The 15,707-nt window shown below is 42.0% G+C and overlaps 1 protein-coding gene across 1 annotated transcript; it reads right to left on the bottom strand.

Annotated features, from left to right (window-relative positions):
* Positions 1-28: 28 nt before the first annotated feature.
* Positions 29-14,368, bottom strand: LOC100584083 (glutathione S-transferase A5). The gene is made up of 7 exons (XM_003254149.1): positions 14,329-14,368; positions 8,987-9,103; positions 5,822-5,873; positions 4,492-4,624; positions 2,428-2,569; positions 1,147-1,278; positions 29-257 (listed from the first exon to the last, which is right to left on the bottom strand). The coding sequence occupies exons 2-7, from the start codon at positions 9,071-9,073 to the stop codon at positions 135-137; spliced, it is 669 nt and encodes a 222-aa protein (XP_003254197.1). The 5' UTR covers positions 9,074-9,103; positions 14,329-14,368; the 3' UTR covers positions 29-134.
* Between the last annotated feature and the right edge of the window lie 1,339 nt (positions 14,369-15,707).

The following is a 15,707-nucleotide window of genomic DNA, read 5'->3' as shown; positions in this document are numbered from 1 at the left end:
TATTTGATTAGCATGTAATTGGAAAGAGTTTATTAGCTTTACAAGAGGCACAATCCACACTTAGGTAAAGCACTTCATTGTTGCAAACTTTAGAATATTGGTCTGGCATGTTCTTGGCCTCCATGGCTGCTTTATTAAAACTTGAAAATCTTCCTTGCTGCTTCTAAAGATTTCACATCCATGGGAGGCTTTCTCTGGCTGCCAGGCTGCAGAAACTTCTTCACCGTGGGCAGGTTGCTGATTCTGGTTTTCAGGGCCTGTAATCCACAAAGCACAGCCTCAAAGAGTGAAGCCAAGGCCTGCCACCACCCTTAAGACAACCCAGGGAATCTGAGCCCCTCCTGCCAAAGACCAAGCGAGTCCCCTCCGTGAGTACCAGCATGGAGGCAGAAACAGACACCCAGTGAGAAATGAAGATAAGAGGAATAACATGTAGCTCACTTTATTTTCCCCAAAGATGTCTTGAAGTTTTAATCAGTTCAGTCATCCCTATCTTTCTTCTTACATATTAATCCTGTAGATTTGTGGCTCATGTATAAGACAAGAAAAATCAATGTGCCTGTGAGATGCTAACATAGATCAGTCTCTAAGCAGAAGTAAAACTATGGGGAAATGGGTTGGAAAGGAAAATGTTATCGAAAACATTAAACACAAACCATGGGACCACCTTTTCTCAGTGAGAGACAGTGTCGGGGGCAGAGTGCTGGTGAGCTGGGCAGAGAGGAACACAATGTCTGACAAAAGGAGCCAGAGCCCAGGGAGGAAACCAGATGGAAAGGGCTCTGCTCAGACCGACTCAGTGTGGGAGGACGAGGGCACATGTGGGATAAAGGACATCACAGAGAACTCAGGAACAGAAACCACATTGAAATAGAGGGATGGGGAGAGATGCTGGGCCCTGGGTCCTTTCCATGATAAAAGGCAAAATACTCTTCATGGGGTAGCATGCACCACAAATTTCCTTTCCAGAACAAAAATGTTTTCATTCCTCAAAATTGGAGCCTGGAAGCTGATGTTGGAGACCTTGGGGGCACTGAAGAGCTGGAGAAGGGTGGGGTCAAAACATGGTCAGTCCCAGGGCCCAGATATGAGATCCCAATATAAGAGATGTGGGGCTGCCTCTCTGAGGGCTGTGAAATGGGTCACCTTCAGCAGAGGGAAGCTGGAGATAAGGCTGGAGTCAAGCTCTTCCACGTAGTAGAGAAGTTCCACCAGGTGAATGTCAGCCCGGCTCAGCTTGTTGCCAACAAGGTAGTCTTGTCCGTGGCTCTTTAAGACCTGGAGAATGGGAGGAATGAGATCAGGAACACATGCCCACCCAGGCTGGGACCCCTGCTTCTTTCAGAGCCTCTCCACCCTGACTTTCCCCACCTCTGTTGCCTTACTGCATGGGTGCAGAAATCCAGAGCTTTCTCCACATTATCTGAATGAATGAGAGAGTAAGAACTATAACTCTACTCACTGCTTGGTTGGAGCCCAGGCTACCATTTTCTCTTCTCATCCACATCACTGTGGCGTCTACACGACCCACGCAGCTTGCTTCTTCCACATGGGCCAGGGGCTTAGCACCTGCTGCCACATGTTCTGTCTGCCCCAGGTCCTACAGCGTGGAGCCCTCACATTCAGGACATGGCTCTACATTCTGCTCCTTCCTTCTCCAATCTCCCTTGGGCAGTGACTCCACCTTCATGACAACACTCTTCCCGCAGAAGGAGACTATTTCAGAGTCCTCATTTCTCCTTCTCTGCTCTCCTCATTCCCTGCTCTATCTCCCTGGGTTCTGAAGTAAACCTGGGTGAACCTGAATTCATCATATTTCTTATAGCATCGACTCTGGTTCCTAACCGGCACTCTGTTATAATTTGCAAGCTGAAGCGTTTAGAGGTGAACTGCACTGATGTCTGCAACTTACTATAAAATGCATTTTACAGAATCTTCCTCTGCATCCCACAATCACTCTCCTTTTAAAAAATACTGATCCCTGAAACACTGCAATATTCTCTGGTTGGGCAATTGGTTTCCTGTCTTCCTACACAGGGTGCTAGAATATTTTCTGATGGATCACTTTCATCATATTCATCTTCAATAAAAGTCCATGGGTTCCATAGACTCAACAGCAACCTCCAGTGTGGTCCAGAGCCTTCCACAGCCCACGTTCTACTTATGAATATGAAATTTTGTTGAACAGAGAATTTAATGCTGGGGTATGTAAATTAAAATTTTACTGTAAAATCATAGCTTGGGTATAAGTGGTACAATTGTTCCTCCAAGTCTATTTGCATAAGATGCCTTGAGAGTCAGAGTGCTGCCTTGGTGTTCAGGAAGTCTCACTGAAAGCAAAGGTCAGTGGCCCCAGGAATTCCCAGCCACTATTGTTCTACTGGTGTCTAAACTCAGTTCTCCTAAACACTGAACAGCTTCACTTACTTTTTCAAAGGCAGGGAAATAGCGATTTTTTATTTTCTCTTTGACCAAGGCAGTCTTGGCATCTCTTTCCTCAGGTTGACATATGAACACAGGAAGGATCATTTCAGTCAAATCTACTATACCTTCTGTGTACATATCAATCCTGAAAGACAAAAACAACCAAACCATCAAATGCCTTTTGCCTTAGATTTTATCGGCTTATAAAAACCTAAGAGAATAGACGGTCAGATGGTGGCAAAGTAATTCACCTGCAGTTAGCGCCTTTTATACTCTAGTCATTATGTTCTGATTTTTACAGGTATATTAACATTTGTTTCTTAAAACAACCTATCAAGGTAGATACATCTCTAAATTTTGGTACACACATGACCTAATACAGGAAAAAGAGCATTGGTAGTCATAGTCATGAGAGAAATTGGTGGAATCACTGCCAGTAACCACTGATGCTGTGCCAAGATTTATCATCTCAATTGTGGCTTGTTCTGTGCATGAACTTAGTGTGAGTCAAATGGCCAAAGACCTGCCCCCTAAGTAATCCTAAAAGAATCCGTGGCACAGCCATCTCAGCCATATTTCTTGTCCTCTCTCATCATTTTTCAGCTCCCAGGGCTCCTGTGCCCCATATTAGCTGTTCTTCCAATTACACCCATGAAACACGTTTCCACAGCCCTCTCCATGTGCTGTTGCCTAACTCTAGCCATGTGTGCCTTTCCTGAGACCCCACCTAAGAATCCCCTTCCCTGGTGAAATTCTCTGTATAGTTACAACCAGTGCAAACTTTTCTTCTTTTGTGTCAAACTAGAGTTTCACAATACTTTTTAAAACAAGACCTTTATTGACGTATGTTCACATACTGTAATTGCAACCTGTTAAATTACACTATTGAGTGGTTTTTGGTGGATTCACAGAATTCTGTAATAATCATTACAGTCTAATTCCAGAATTATTCTTATCACCCTGATAAGGACATCTGTACCATTAGTGGTATTCTTCATTTATCTCCAAGCCCCACTCCTTTACCTCCAGGCAACCACTAATCTGCTTTCTACCTCTATGGATTTGAATATCTGGACATTTCATACAAAAAGAATCTTATAACACGTGGCCTTCTGTGTCTCATTTCTTTTATGTAACATGTCTTTATGGTTTAACCATCTTGTAGCATGCATTGGTACTTCATTCCTTTTCATGACCAAATAACTTTCCATTGCATGGCTAAGGTATTTTTTCTCCTCCATTGATTGATTGATGGATATTTGGATTGTTTCCACTTTTTGAATACTATGAATACTGTTATTTGCATTGTTCATTTATGTAAAAGATTTAGTGTGGATGTATTTTTGATTGTTTGGGGATATGCCTACTAGAGCAACTGCTGGGTCACTGGTAATACTATGTTAAAGTTTTTGTGGAGCTGCCAACAGTTCCATTCAGGATTTATTTGGAATTATGTGGTCTCATCATAACAGAGAGGAGATCCCAGGGCTTTGTTGGTATTGAATCAATCTGGCTGTTTCAGCCTTCTATCCATGTGTCAAGGTAACCCCAGCATCCTGGGCACCAGCCTCTACCAGCCCTGCTCAAGTGTTCTAGTCCGTATAATTGGTTGGTAATTTAGGTTCCTGGTCATGATTCTTGGAATTACTGAGACCTGAGATTCAGCTTATTTGCAGCCTTCCCTCCCCAGGCCTTCATCTACAGACTCTCAGACATTCTACACCTTGCCCTACGCTGTTGGCTGGAGTCTAGCCTCTGAAGCTCTGAGTACCTGAATCATGATTCCCCATCGTCCTCAGTTCATAGGGTTTATGAGTGTTTGGAAACCTCTGTCAGGTTGCAGGATCCATGGACTGCATCCTCTTCTAGAATCACCCTCGCCTGAACCCTCCCCATGTTCACTGTTCCTTCATCTCCATGGGACTTTGCAATACTGGACCTCAGCGTACACGCCCAAGACCCAGCCTGCTGCTGGTCATGATGCCCTGCCATGGTCCCACTCACTCAAGGAAGGACCTAAATCACTCTGTGTTCTCTGTGGATGGAAGAACAGAAAATATACCGTACAGGGCTCTCTCCTTCATGTCTTTCCCATAAAGGTTGTATTTGCTGGCAATGTAGTTAAGAATGGCTCTGGTCTGCACCAGCTTCATCCCATCAATCTCAACCATTGGTACTTGCTGGAACAGCAAACTCCCATCTTAGAAAGAAGGAAAAAAAAGGAGCATGAAATGTCTATGAAACCCACCCTTTCAGGATGAAAAAAATGGTTATGGAAATGACTAAATTTGTGAAATTAAAAAGAAATTATTGCCTGGTAAGATTTCACTTGAAACAACTTTTTTCCTTGTTTTGTTTTTTGAGACAGAGTCTCACTCTGTCGCCCAGGCTGGAGAGCAGTGAGATGATCTCGGCTCACTGTAATCTCCGCCTCCTGGGTTCAAGCAATTCTCCTGCCTCAGCCTCCTGAGTAGCTGGGATTACAGGCGTGCGCCAACATACCCGGCTAATTTTTGTATTTTTAGTAGAGATGTGATCTCATCATGTTGGCCAAACTGGTCTCGAACTCCTGACCTCAAATGATCCACCCACCTCAGCCTCCCAAAGAGCTGGGATTACAGGTGTGAGCCACCACACCTGGCCCAAACAACATTTTTAAAAAGTTTCCTGTAGTTCTTCTTTTTCTTAAGCAGCTTCCTTTTACTTTTTGTCCTGTTACTTCATTTTTGTTTTTATTTCCCCTCCAGATACATAGTAGGACTGTTGTATTTTTTGTGTTGATTTATCTTCATGGATATTTTAGGAAGAGGTTGGGACAAGTTACAATAGGACTGGCAACAGGGTGCCATTTAAAATGGGAAGTTCGCAGGGTAAGTCTCATTGTGTTTGTGACATTTAAGGCGGGTTCTGAGAGGTTTTTAATGTAAGAGTCCCTTTTTCTGCTCTTCAAAGCCTGCAATGGTGCTGCAGTGTTACTTTGTCACACACCCCCGCCCCCCCCACAATGAAAGAAAAACCTCAAGGCAGTGGCCACATCGATTTCTCCTCCTTTCATCTAGCGCCTGTTCTTGCGTGTGCTTGGATGGGGAGGGCTGTATGGGATCCTGTGCTGATAATCACAGCTCACTGACGGTGCCCCAAGCATGAAAACAAAGAAAGGGCTTTCCCCGGGGGCAGGATATCATTAACAAATACTCTGAGACGTCTGGTCCTTTTAGCTTGGAGAGAGTTGCCAGACCTGATCAAGGAGCCACATCCCTTCCATTTTAACCACTTTCTCCCTCTCCACCATGACCAAATATCACCCCCCCCACACACAGGCATTCCCAGCTGCTCAATGTTCCTCTGTACCTTCTACTAGATACCCTCATCAGAATTACTTAGAGATTGATCTTACCATTTCTTAACTTGTCCAAATCTTCTGCAGATTCTATAAATTTCTCTTCAAACTGGAAGCAGAAACAGTAAATGGGTTCTTCTTAGTTAATTCTATTACAGACTTGTGACCTTGAATGGCCCCTATCTGGTACATGATTTGGAGAATATAAGATTTCTGAGTTTCGCAGGATACACAGAGGGGGCTGTTCATGGCCATTTGGAAGTTTAGACCTAATTCATTGAGAACAGTGCATGGGTCACAGCACATAGCTCCTCAATCTTTTAGTTCACCTCCACCCTGATTTCATGAATGTCTATGATGAGGTCATGTTTTGAGAGGGGACATCACTGGAGAGATGGCACTGAGCAGTTCTCCTAGTTATGGTGTTGTCATATCTTAGGAAAGCCTGTATCTCCAGGTGAGATCAGACCACAACCTTGTGTGTCCCCAGTGTGGGGTATGCCACGGGCTAATGGCCATCAAATGTTCTGCCACCAAGGAGCCTCTGCTATAATTTATATCACCCTACTTTTCAGGAACCCTGCTAAGGGTGAAATAGGTTGCCGCTATTGCACAGCTTTAACACTTGCAACTATACTTTTCTCTTCTGAAGTACATGGGACCCAATAGGGTAAAATTCTCAATTTAATAAAGGAATTAGAGTCCCACACTAACTTATTTTTCATGAAAACCTCTGGTTTCTGATGTGGTTTTGTGGGTTCAATATCACCATTTTCATGTACTGGCTTCTTGACTTTGGACGTGTTACCGAAACTCTCTGTGTCTGAGTATGCTAAACTACGAAATGGGTATACTTACGGTACCTATGGCATAGGTTGATATCAAGATTAAATTACAAGGTCATGCAAAGCACTTAGAAAAGTAGCAGGTGTATAGTAACTGCTTGTTAAATATAGTTATGTTTAGAATTTTGAAACTATACTTAGTTCTTGATCTACATCCAGTAACTTAAATTTTGGAGTAAATTCCACTTTGTCCTGAGACAAGTCACTTTGGTGGAAATGGCAGCCAGCAACAAGGCCGTCTCAATCTGACCAGAAGCTATGAGTGGATGCAGGTATTCAATACAGATATGAAATTCAGTTATTACATAATAATGCAGTTGACTTAAATAGGCAGAATCTATCAAACCAAAAGTCTAAGCAAAAGTTATTAAGGTTTTCTGGATTTCAATGTTGTTATGATCTGGTTCCAATCTTGACTCTGCCTCAAAATAGCTGTGTGATCTAGGAATTATTGCTTAAAATCTTCAAGCCTTAGATTCTTAATCTGCAAAATGGGAATATAATATTTTCTTAAATGGAATTTTGTAATGTTTCAAAATGCATGATACAGGGCCTGACCCACATACATCAAGTAATAAATGGTAGTGCTGTTTGTAGTGGCTAATTATACTTTAATGGAGTTCTTTATGGTGAAAGATCAGGAATTTGGGCGTTTCTGGCTTGCTCCATGGAACAGAATTTGTTGTGGATCTATGATCACACAGGACCAGGATCTAGAGGTCATGGGGGGTGTGTGCCAGCAATTAATAAGGCATCCAGTTCAGGACAAACCTAAGGAACAGTGGGTGGTCCAGGCAGGAGGTTAGCCGAGGTGGGGTGGGGTTGGCAAGTGGGATGTGAGGACTCGGTTGTGATCATCAGCCTTAGGGCACTGAGACCCCAGAAGCCTAGCAAGGTCTGCAGTCAGCCCTGCCCCTGCCTTCAGTCAGGCTGGATGGAGACCTGGGAACCTGGGTTCCTCCCAGCCTTGCCCCGCCCTCCCTCCTGCTGAACTCTTCCTACCTGGGCTCTGAACACACCCTTGAGCTGCAGAGCTGATGTCTGGGTGACAGTGAAACAGGGTATTCATTTGTACAAAGGAAACAACCTAGAATGATAGTGTTTGGATTTCTTATGTGCTTATTTCTTCATAGAACAGAGAAGGGGTGAGGCTAAAGTCCCAAGCCTTCGTGAAGCAATGCACAAAGTACCGTTCCAAGGTTCAGGTCCACACGGCGCTGTGAGGCTGAAGGGGCGCGCTAGAAGTTCCCTTCACAGGACGCCACCTGACCTGAAACCCTCCTTTTTTGCTGCCACCTGAGGGACAAGATCTCCTGAGTTTGTCCGTGACTCACTTCCCAGGAAAACCCTCAGGCAGTCGCTGAAGGACTCTGGTCTGGACTGGGAAGTGTTTTTCTCAGTGACACCTCTAGAGGGCAGCACTTAGCGGAGTCCCACAGACACCTCCCAGCATTTCCTGCTCAAACACTGGGAGGATGGCCTGGTGACACTGGGGAATGCTTGGGTGTTCTAGAGGCCTTCACCCCTCATTTTAACCATGTGTTTACTTGTCTGCATCCTCATAGACATGTAGGCCGCCCCAGGGCAGGGACTGTGTCTGTCTTGTTCACTATCTCCATGACCAAGTACAGAACCTGGAATTAATAAGTGCTCAAGCAAATAATTGCTGTGAATGTAGTCAATCTTTAATAGGTAGTTTGTTACAATCCACTCCCTTACACCTCTCATTTATAGTTTGCATTTTACCTCTAACTACAGCCATTTTTTAAATATTATGTATTTTTATTTTTTTATTGTGGAAATTATGAACATGAATAAAAATAAACAGAAAAGCATAAAAATTCTCCTTATACTTCTCACCTAGAATCAATAATTATCAACCAAAACCAATGTGATGTTATATTTATGCCCACCTACTTCTCCTCTTGTAATAATTCCAAAGAAATCCCAGATCCATATGATTAATCCTTAAATACTTCAATGTGTTTTCCTAAAACACAGAAACTACTCTAAAGATAACCATAGTACATTATCACACATGAAATATTAACAATAATTCTTTCATGTCATCAAATATTCAGTCAATATTCATGTCTCTAATGCCGTAAATTATTTTTTACAGTTTGTTTAAATTCTAATCCACTTAAGTTCTACACTTTTTGATTAGTTTCTTAATTGTATTTTAATATGTATGCTCTTAGATGAGAAGAAATTTTAACAATTTTTGGGTTAAATCTATTCATCTCTTTCTTAATTACAGTCCATGTTTATTTAAGGCCTAATGCTTCAGTAAGTAATCATTGCATAGTTTCTGTGGGAAAAGTATGTGATAACGCAATTTTAAATCCAACTTAAGATGACCTAACTCTGAACCTACCTCTACTCCAGCTGCAGCCAGGAGCCACCGGATGCACTCCATTCTGCCCCGTGCATTGGAGTAGTGGAGCTTGGGCTTCTCTGCCATGATAGCAGTCTCCTGGAGGTTTCTCTAAGCCTGAATGAATGAATGAATAATTGAAACCATAGAATCAAACATGTACTTTAGGATGTGTGGTTGAAAACCACCAACAATGCTAAAGAAGAACCTGCCTTCTTCATGACTGGGTTCAAGGAGTTCCTGGAATGTTTTCTTGGCTCAAATTGTTACCCAGCAGTGGCCACCCTCAGATTCCAGCAAACCAGTCTCAAGTCTTCATTGGCTAACTGTGACTTTTCTTGGCAGCCTAAGAGGTGAGAGTATGTGGTAATAATACATGTATAGGAGTTAATGGGAAGAGGAAGAATTCAAGAACTAATATTTATTGAAAACTTCCTAGTGATCCTTCCTCAGTGCTAGTCCCTTTCAATATTTTATATCTTTAACCCTCCTTATAGTCCCATGAAATGGTTGTTTTCTCCATTTTTTAGTTAATGAAATGGAACATCAGAGAAATACAATGTTCACAGTCACACTCCGGTTGGTGATGGACATGAATATCTACACCGAGGACTAAAATGAAGTCACGCCTGGAAGCCAGCTGGGTGAAGGCCCTGGGAACCCATGAACTGGCCGTGAAACCAAAGGATGTCACTGACAGGGAGGACTGGCAGGGAGCTAAGTCACTCTTCAGCTCTCTGGCTGTGAGACTGCATTTGATCAAAACCAGAAATTAGGCTTCAGACTTGTTTTACTGTAGCTAGAAGATCCAAATTCTTTCAACAGAGAATGCTAATCCCTTGCTTCTTTTGGCATTCTATATTCTAACTCTGTGGGGGGCATTTTGTTTTATAACCTGGCAAAAGAGATGTTGCTGCATTAACTTTGCAGGATATGGAAGGAGCTAGCATTTGTTCAACGTCAGTCACACACTGGCCATTCTTCTAAACTTCTCTCATTTGTCCCACAAAAATCACCTAAGGTGAAAGGCTGTTGCTATTCTCATTTTACAGTTGAGGATACTGAGGTTTTTAAAGTAACTTACCCAGATTAAGTGGTGGATCTGGGATGCAGACTCACTGCTATTAAAAACTAAAGACAGAGTCTTATTTTCTATGTTAGTGTTTCTCAAATATGCATGGTAATCTTTCAGTAGATTGTGAAATCCCACTACTTTTAAAAATAAAATAGAAAAGAATAAAAATATCAGCGAGCATGACATGTTGAAGGGTGAGTAATGTTTCATGAGATGTTAGTTTCAGTTATTTGTATATTGTGTGTATGGATGTTTGCATGTGTGCACGCTCGCCTGCTCGTTGTAAATGGTTAGAGATAAATTGACTGGGCTCATCAGTGAAGTTTGATAGCCCTTGCTCTATCCCAGGCTGTTTGGGAGGTGGAACATAGCAGGGTATCAGAGAATGAAAACCAATGGCTGCAGGGACAGATGCAACTAATTGTATCATGAATGTAAATGGAAGGACACAGGACTCATTGAAAGCAGGAGTTCCAGTGTCAGGACTTAGGAACAGTTGCATTTTCTCTCCAAACCCCCAGCTCTGTTATTAAACATTAAGATTCTTCTTGCAAAGTTTTGTGGTTGTTGAGTTTAGAAGAAAAATATACTTGCCTTTAACAACTAATGTATTTCCTTTTTTTTTTTTTTTTGAGATGGGGTTTCACTGTTTTGTTCCCTGGCTGGAGTGCTATGGCGCAATCTCAGCTCACGCAACCTCAGCCTCCCGGTTTCAAGTGATTCTCCTGCCTCAGCCTCCCAAGTAGCTTGGATTACCAGCACATGCCACCACACTTGGCTAATTTTGTAATTTTGTAGAGACAGGGCTTCAGCATGTTGGCCAGGCTGGTCTCAAACACCTGACCTCAGGAAATCCACTTGCCTCAGCCTTCCAAAGTGCTGGAATTACAGGCGTGAGCCACTGCACCCGCCGTCAACTAATGTACTTCTACAAAAGTATGTATGACTTAAATTTAGACATCAAAATCTTTTTTTATACTTTAAATTCTGGGGTACATGTGCAGAACGTGCAGGTTTGTTACATAGGTATGCACATGCCATGCTGGTTTGCTGCACCCTTCAACCCGTCATCTACATTAGGTATTTCTCCTAATGCTATCCCTTCCCTAGCCCCCCACCCCACTATAGGTCCCAGTGTGTGATGTTACCCTCCCTGTGACTATGTGTTCTCCTTGGTCAACTTCCACTTATGAGTGAGAACATGAAGTGTTTCATTTTCTGTTCTTGTGATAGCTTACTGAGAATGATGGTTTCCAGCATCATCCATGTCCCTGCAAAGGACATGAACTCATCCTTTTTTATGGCTGCATAGTATTCCATGGTGTATATGTGCCACATTTTCTTTATCCAGTCTATCATTGGTGGGCATTTGGGTTGGTTCCAAGTCTTTGCAATTGTGAACAGGGCCGCAGGAAACATACATGTGCATGTGTCTCTGTAGTAGAATGATTTATAATCCTTTGGGTATATACCCAGTAATGGGATTGCTGGGTCAAATGGTATTTCTAGTTCTAGATCCTTGAGGAATCGCCACACTGTCTTCCACAACGGTTGAACTAATTTACACTCCCACCAACAGTGTAAAAGTGTTGCTATTTCTCCACATCCTCTCCAGTATCTGTTGTTTCCTGACTTTTTAATGATCGCCATTCTAACTGGCATGAGATGGTATCTCACTGTGATTTTGATTTGCATTTCTCTAATGACCAGTGGTGATGAGCTTTTTTAATATGTTTGTTGGCTGCATAAATAGACATCAAAATCTTTTAAATGTCTACATTTCAAAATGTGGGAGTCAATATTTTAGCCTTTGGAAAGTAAAGAATTATTTGAAATCATACTGGATCAACTCACCTGTTCTGTAATTAGATATTTTGACATTGCACTTCCCTAACCTGGGAAATGGAAGTAGCATTATTCAGCAGAAAGAAAGGGAGAGTGAAGTTCACACAAAAGTGTGGGGTGTGCTTGTTTAATTGTTATGGACCAGAGTTCACAGTGTCATGATTCCAATCCCCACACTAAGCTCCCTTAGCCATTGATTGAGGATCATGTTTCAACAGGAAATGAATTTTTATCTTACATAACATTTTATCACAACACTCCTGCTGATAACTAACATATCACCTCTCAATATGAGGTTTTCAAGGGTCAGGCTAAGACTGGGGCAGAGGTTACCATTGAGCTTTGTTGGGTCAACAGAAAATGAGAACCAGAGAGCTCAAGGATTTGCCATGGGTCACACACACATGCTCCTCATTCATGGTCAATATCTAGGGAGTGTGTCTACCTTCTGCAACAACCCTGGGAAATGGCTCCTAATAGCCATTCAATGGGCACATTGAGTTTCAGAAAGCTAAAGCACTTGTCTCATGCTGCACACTTGGTGAGTGTTGGGTCAGCCTGAACTCCTTCTGATTGTAGGTCCAGAGCTTTTCCATTCCACCCCATAATCTGGCTCTCTGCTCCTGTGTGAGAAGTTGTTTTATATTTTTCTATTCAGAGTATATTAGCCAACTAAATGTTGGAAGGAGAGGGTGAGAGGGGAACATCTAATTCATGAGTTCTTACTCTTAGCAACTTTTCAGGGGCTTGCTTGGAAGAAAAAAGTAATAAAAGTGTGTCTTTCTCTACTTTGACAACCTAAAATCCAGACTGAGTTGAAGACTAGTATAACTGTATTTACATCAATTAAAAATGGGCTTAATTTGAAAGGAATATAAGCTATCGTAATTCCAGGAGTAAATTAAAAGAGTTACGTCTCTGAGGTGGTCCGAATGACACTGTTTCTTATCAGAGAGAAGGGGGAATGAGATAAACCATGACTCCTCCCATTGTAGGGTTCCTAAAAGCTGTAGGTTGTTTAGTCTCTGATCCTCAATTTTCTCTTCTTAGAGTAGAGGTAGTTATTTCTACTTTTGAGGGTTGTTGAGAAAGTTAAATGAGATAATGTACAAAAAATTCATAGTAGGAACTCAGCAATGGGTGTTTGTTCTTGTCCCAGTGCTTGGAAGATGGATGAGTCTGTGGACACATTGAGTAGCCTATGGATCCTCTTTCTTTGATCTATCTATCCATCGGTTATTTTACCTATCAACGATCTATGTATATGTATCTATTTATAATCCTTATCTGTCTACCCATCCATGTATGTATTATTTTATCTATCCATCGTTCTATGCATCTATCTGTCTGTAATCTGTCTGTCTCTTCATCATCTATTATCTATATATCCATATCTCTAGATCTCTATATTTTGTCCATAGAACTCTAGTAGGAATAAGATTTTATATGAATCCAGACGTATCAAATCTGTCATATGGTGGCTGTCTGCTTCTCTCTCTCTTTCCTTTTTAGCTCCTGTACAGAGGTTAATGATATTCACTAATCAGTCCACCTGGATTAACAGGAAGTTTTCAGTGAATGTCCAAGCAATGGGGCACATCAGTAACACAGCCTTGCTTAGCCCCATGAAGTCATGTAGTCTCATGGTTCTCAACCAGGGGGATTTTGCTCCTCTGCTCCAGAGGACATTGAGCAAGGTCTAGAGACATTTTGGGTTGTCACATCTGCCGGGAGGGAGAGGGGGCTACAAGTCAGATAGGTAGAGGGCAGGGACGCTTAGAAACCTCCTAGAGTGGGCAGGACAGATCTCCATTCAAAGAATTACACAGTTCAAAGGGCATCAACAGTCAGAGCCTCTTTCTTAGCTATCCTCTAGATTGGCCATGAGTTGTTAGTACTCCAGAGACAGAATATGACTTGTCGTCAAGCTAATTAGTGGCAGAGGCTCAACTAGAATCTAGTCCTCCTGACATTCAAACTAATTTATTCTAATTATAATAAACCTTAGTTTTGAATTTTCACAGCCAATATAGTATTACAGCATCACAACTTACAACAATTGTGTTTTGACTACTTATATAGAGAAAGAAATTTTTGCATACATTGCCACTTCTTCCAGCACTGATTATTCTCAGATTGTTAAAAATGCTACCATTTCTTTTTTCTCCTCATGTCATTGTTTCCCATACCATTAAATTCTGAGGCCCTGGTTTTCTAAATTCTTCATTTTTACATTTCTGTAAAGATGTATCCAACAGAAAAGAAATAAACAATTCCTGAACTGTCACCCAAACACACCAAGATGGCACGATATGAGTAAAAACAGACTTTTCCTTGTGTTAAGGACACATATTAGCATATTTTTCTAGGAGGCTAAACAGGAGCGTGTGAGGCAACGTAGAGAGATTTATAAGATCAGTACTTACTTTGTTAAACGCTGTCACCGTCCTTGCTCGGCAACTGAATTCCAGGTCTTAATGTATTTATAAGCTCTTTGTTCCTTTCAATAGTTCCCTCCCACTGAAAGGAGAAAGGTCAAGTTAGGGAAAAGCCACTCCCACACATTTCATGGCCAAGGGGCCACCTACTGGATTCTAAGACATGAGGCAAGTGATCTGCTCATCAGAAGAAACTGGTTAATATGTTCCTTTTCAAGGTTGGCAATTAGTTTAAACAATACATTTCACCTAGATTTTGCTCTCTTTTTAAGTCAGCAGAAACTGGCTTTTTAAAGATGCTTTTTTTCGTGAGTTGGACGCAAGGACTAGGGCAACTGAAAAATCTCTATTGTGAGCATAGCTGGGAGGGGATGTCCGTGAAGGGCAAGCTGATGCCACCCTTTTCTTACTGGGTTGCCAAACAAAGTATAAGACATCCATGTAAATGTGAATTTCAGGCAAACGATCAATAATTTTTGTTATAGCTATGTTCCAAACATGGTATGAAATCAGATTATACTGAAATATTATTTCCCATTTATCTGAAATTCACATTTAGGTGGGTATCCTGTATTTTCTCTGTCAAATCTGGGAACCCTATTTGCATATGCTTTCCTCTTTGCATCACTCAAATTGCCCATAATATAACAAATCTGAAAGTATCCATCACCTGGATTCATCAATTGCAAATAATCTTTCTTCATCTATACCATATAGGGGGTTATGTTGGCCCCCTAGAAAGATAGGTGCGTACAGAAATCCCTAGATCCTATGAACGTGATCTTATTTGGAAAAAGGCTCTTTGCAGATGTAATGAAGTAAAAGAATTTGAGATGAGATCATCTTGGTATATCTGGAAAGGCCCTGAATCCAGTGACAATTGTCCTCACTGCAGAGAGAAGAGAAGACACAACACACAGAGGGTGAGGTGCAGGAAGACAGAGGCAGAAATTAGAGTGATGTGGTCACGATCCATGAAAGTCCAGAAAGGCCAAGAGCCCCCAGAAGCTAGAAGACGCAGGGAAGGATTCCTGGAAATCACTCCTAATTCAAGCACGCTGGCACAACGACACACCAGGGAAAAATAATTTTACATATAGTTACTTATATGTAATTCACATATACCATCTGTATCTTGGCAGCCCAGGCCTGAGTGGCACTGAAGGAACTGAGGGAAGGCTCATGCCCGGGGCCCCACAGAGCCTTAAGGAGCAGAGTGAGGATGAGCCAGGAGCACACGCACTGTAAGGGAAAGCAGGGTGGCCTGAGAGCAGAGGGTGGGTCTGTTTGCTCTTCAATATTTCCTCACCTCCTAGAAAACTGAGGAATCCACAGCAGAAAGAATGGTTGTCTTGCAAATGGA

The sequence above is a fragment of the Nomascus leucogenys genome, chromosome 22a, assembly GCF_006542625.1.
Source record: "Nomascus leucogenys isolate Asia chromosome 22a, Asia_NLE_v1, whole genome shotgun sequence".
Classification (NCBI taxonomy): domain Eukaryota; kingdom Metazoa; phylum Chordata; class Mammalia; order Primates; family Hylobatidae; genus Nomascus; species Nomascus leucogenys.
Note: the sequence above shows the minus strand (reverse complement) of the source record. Positions and strands in the feature narration are given on the sequence as shown.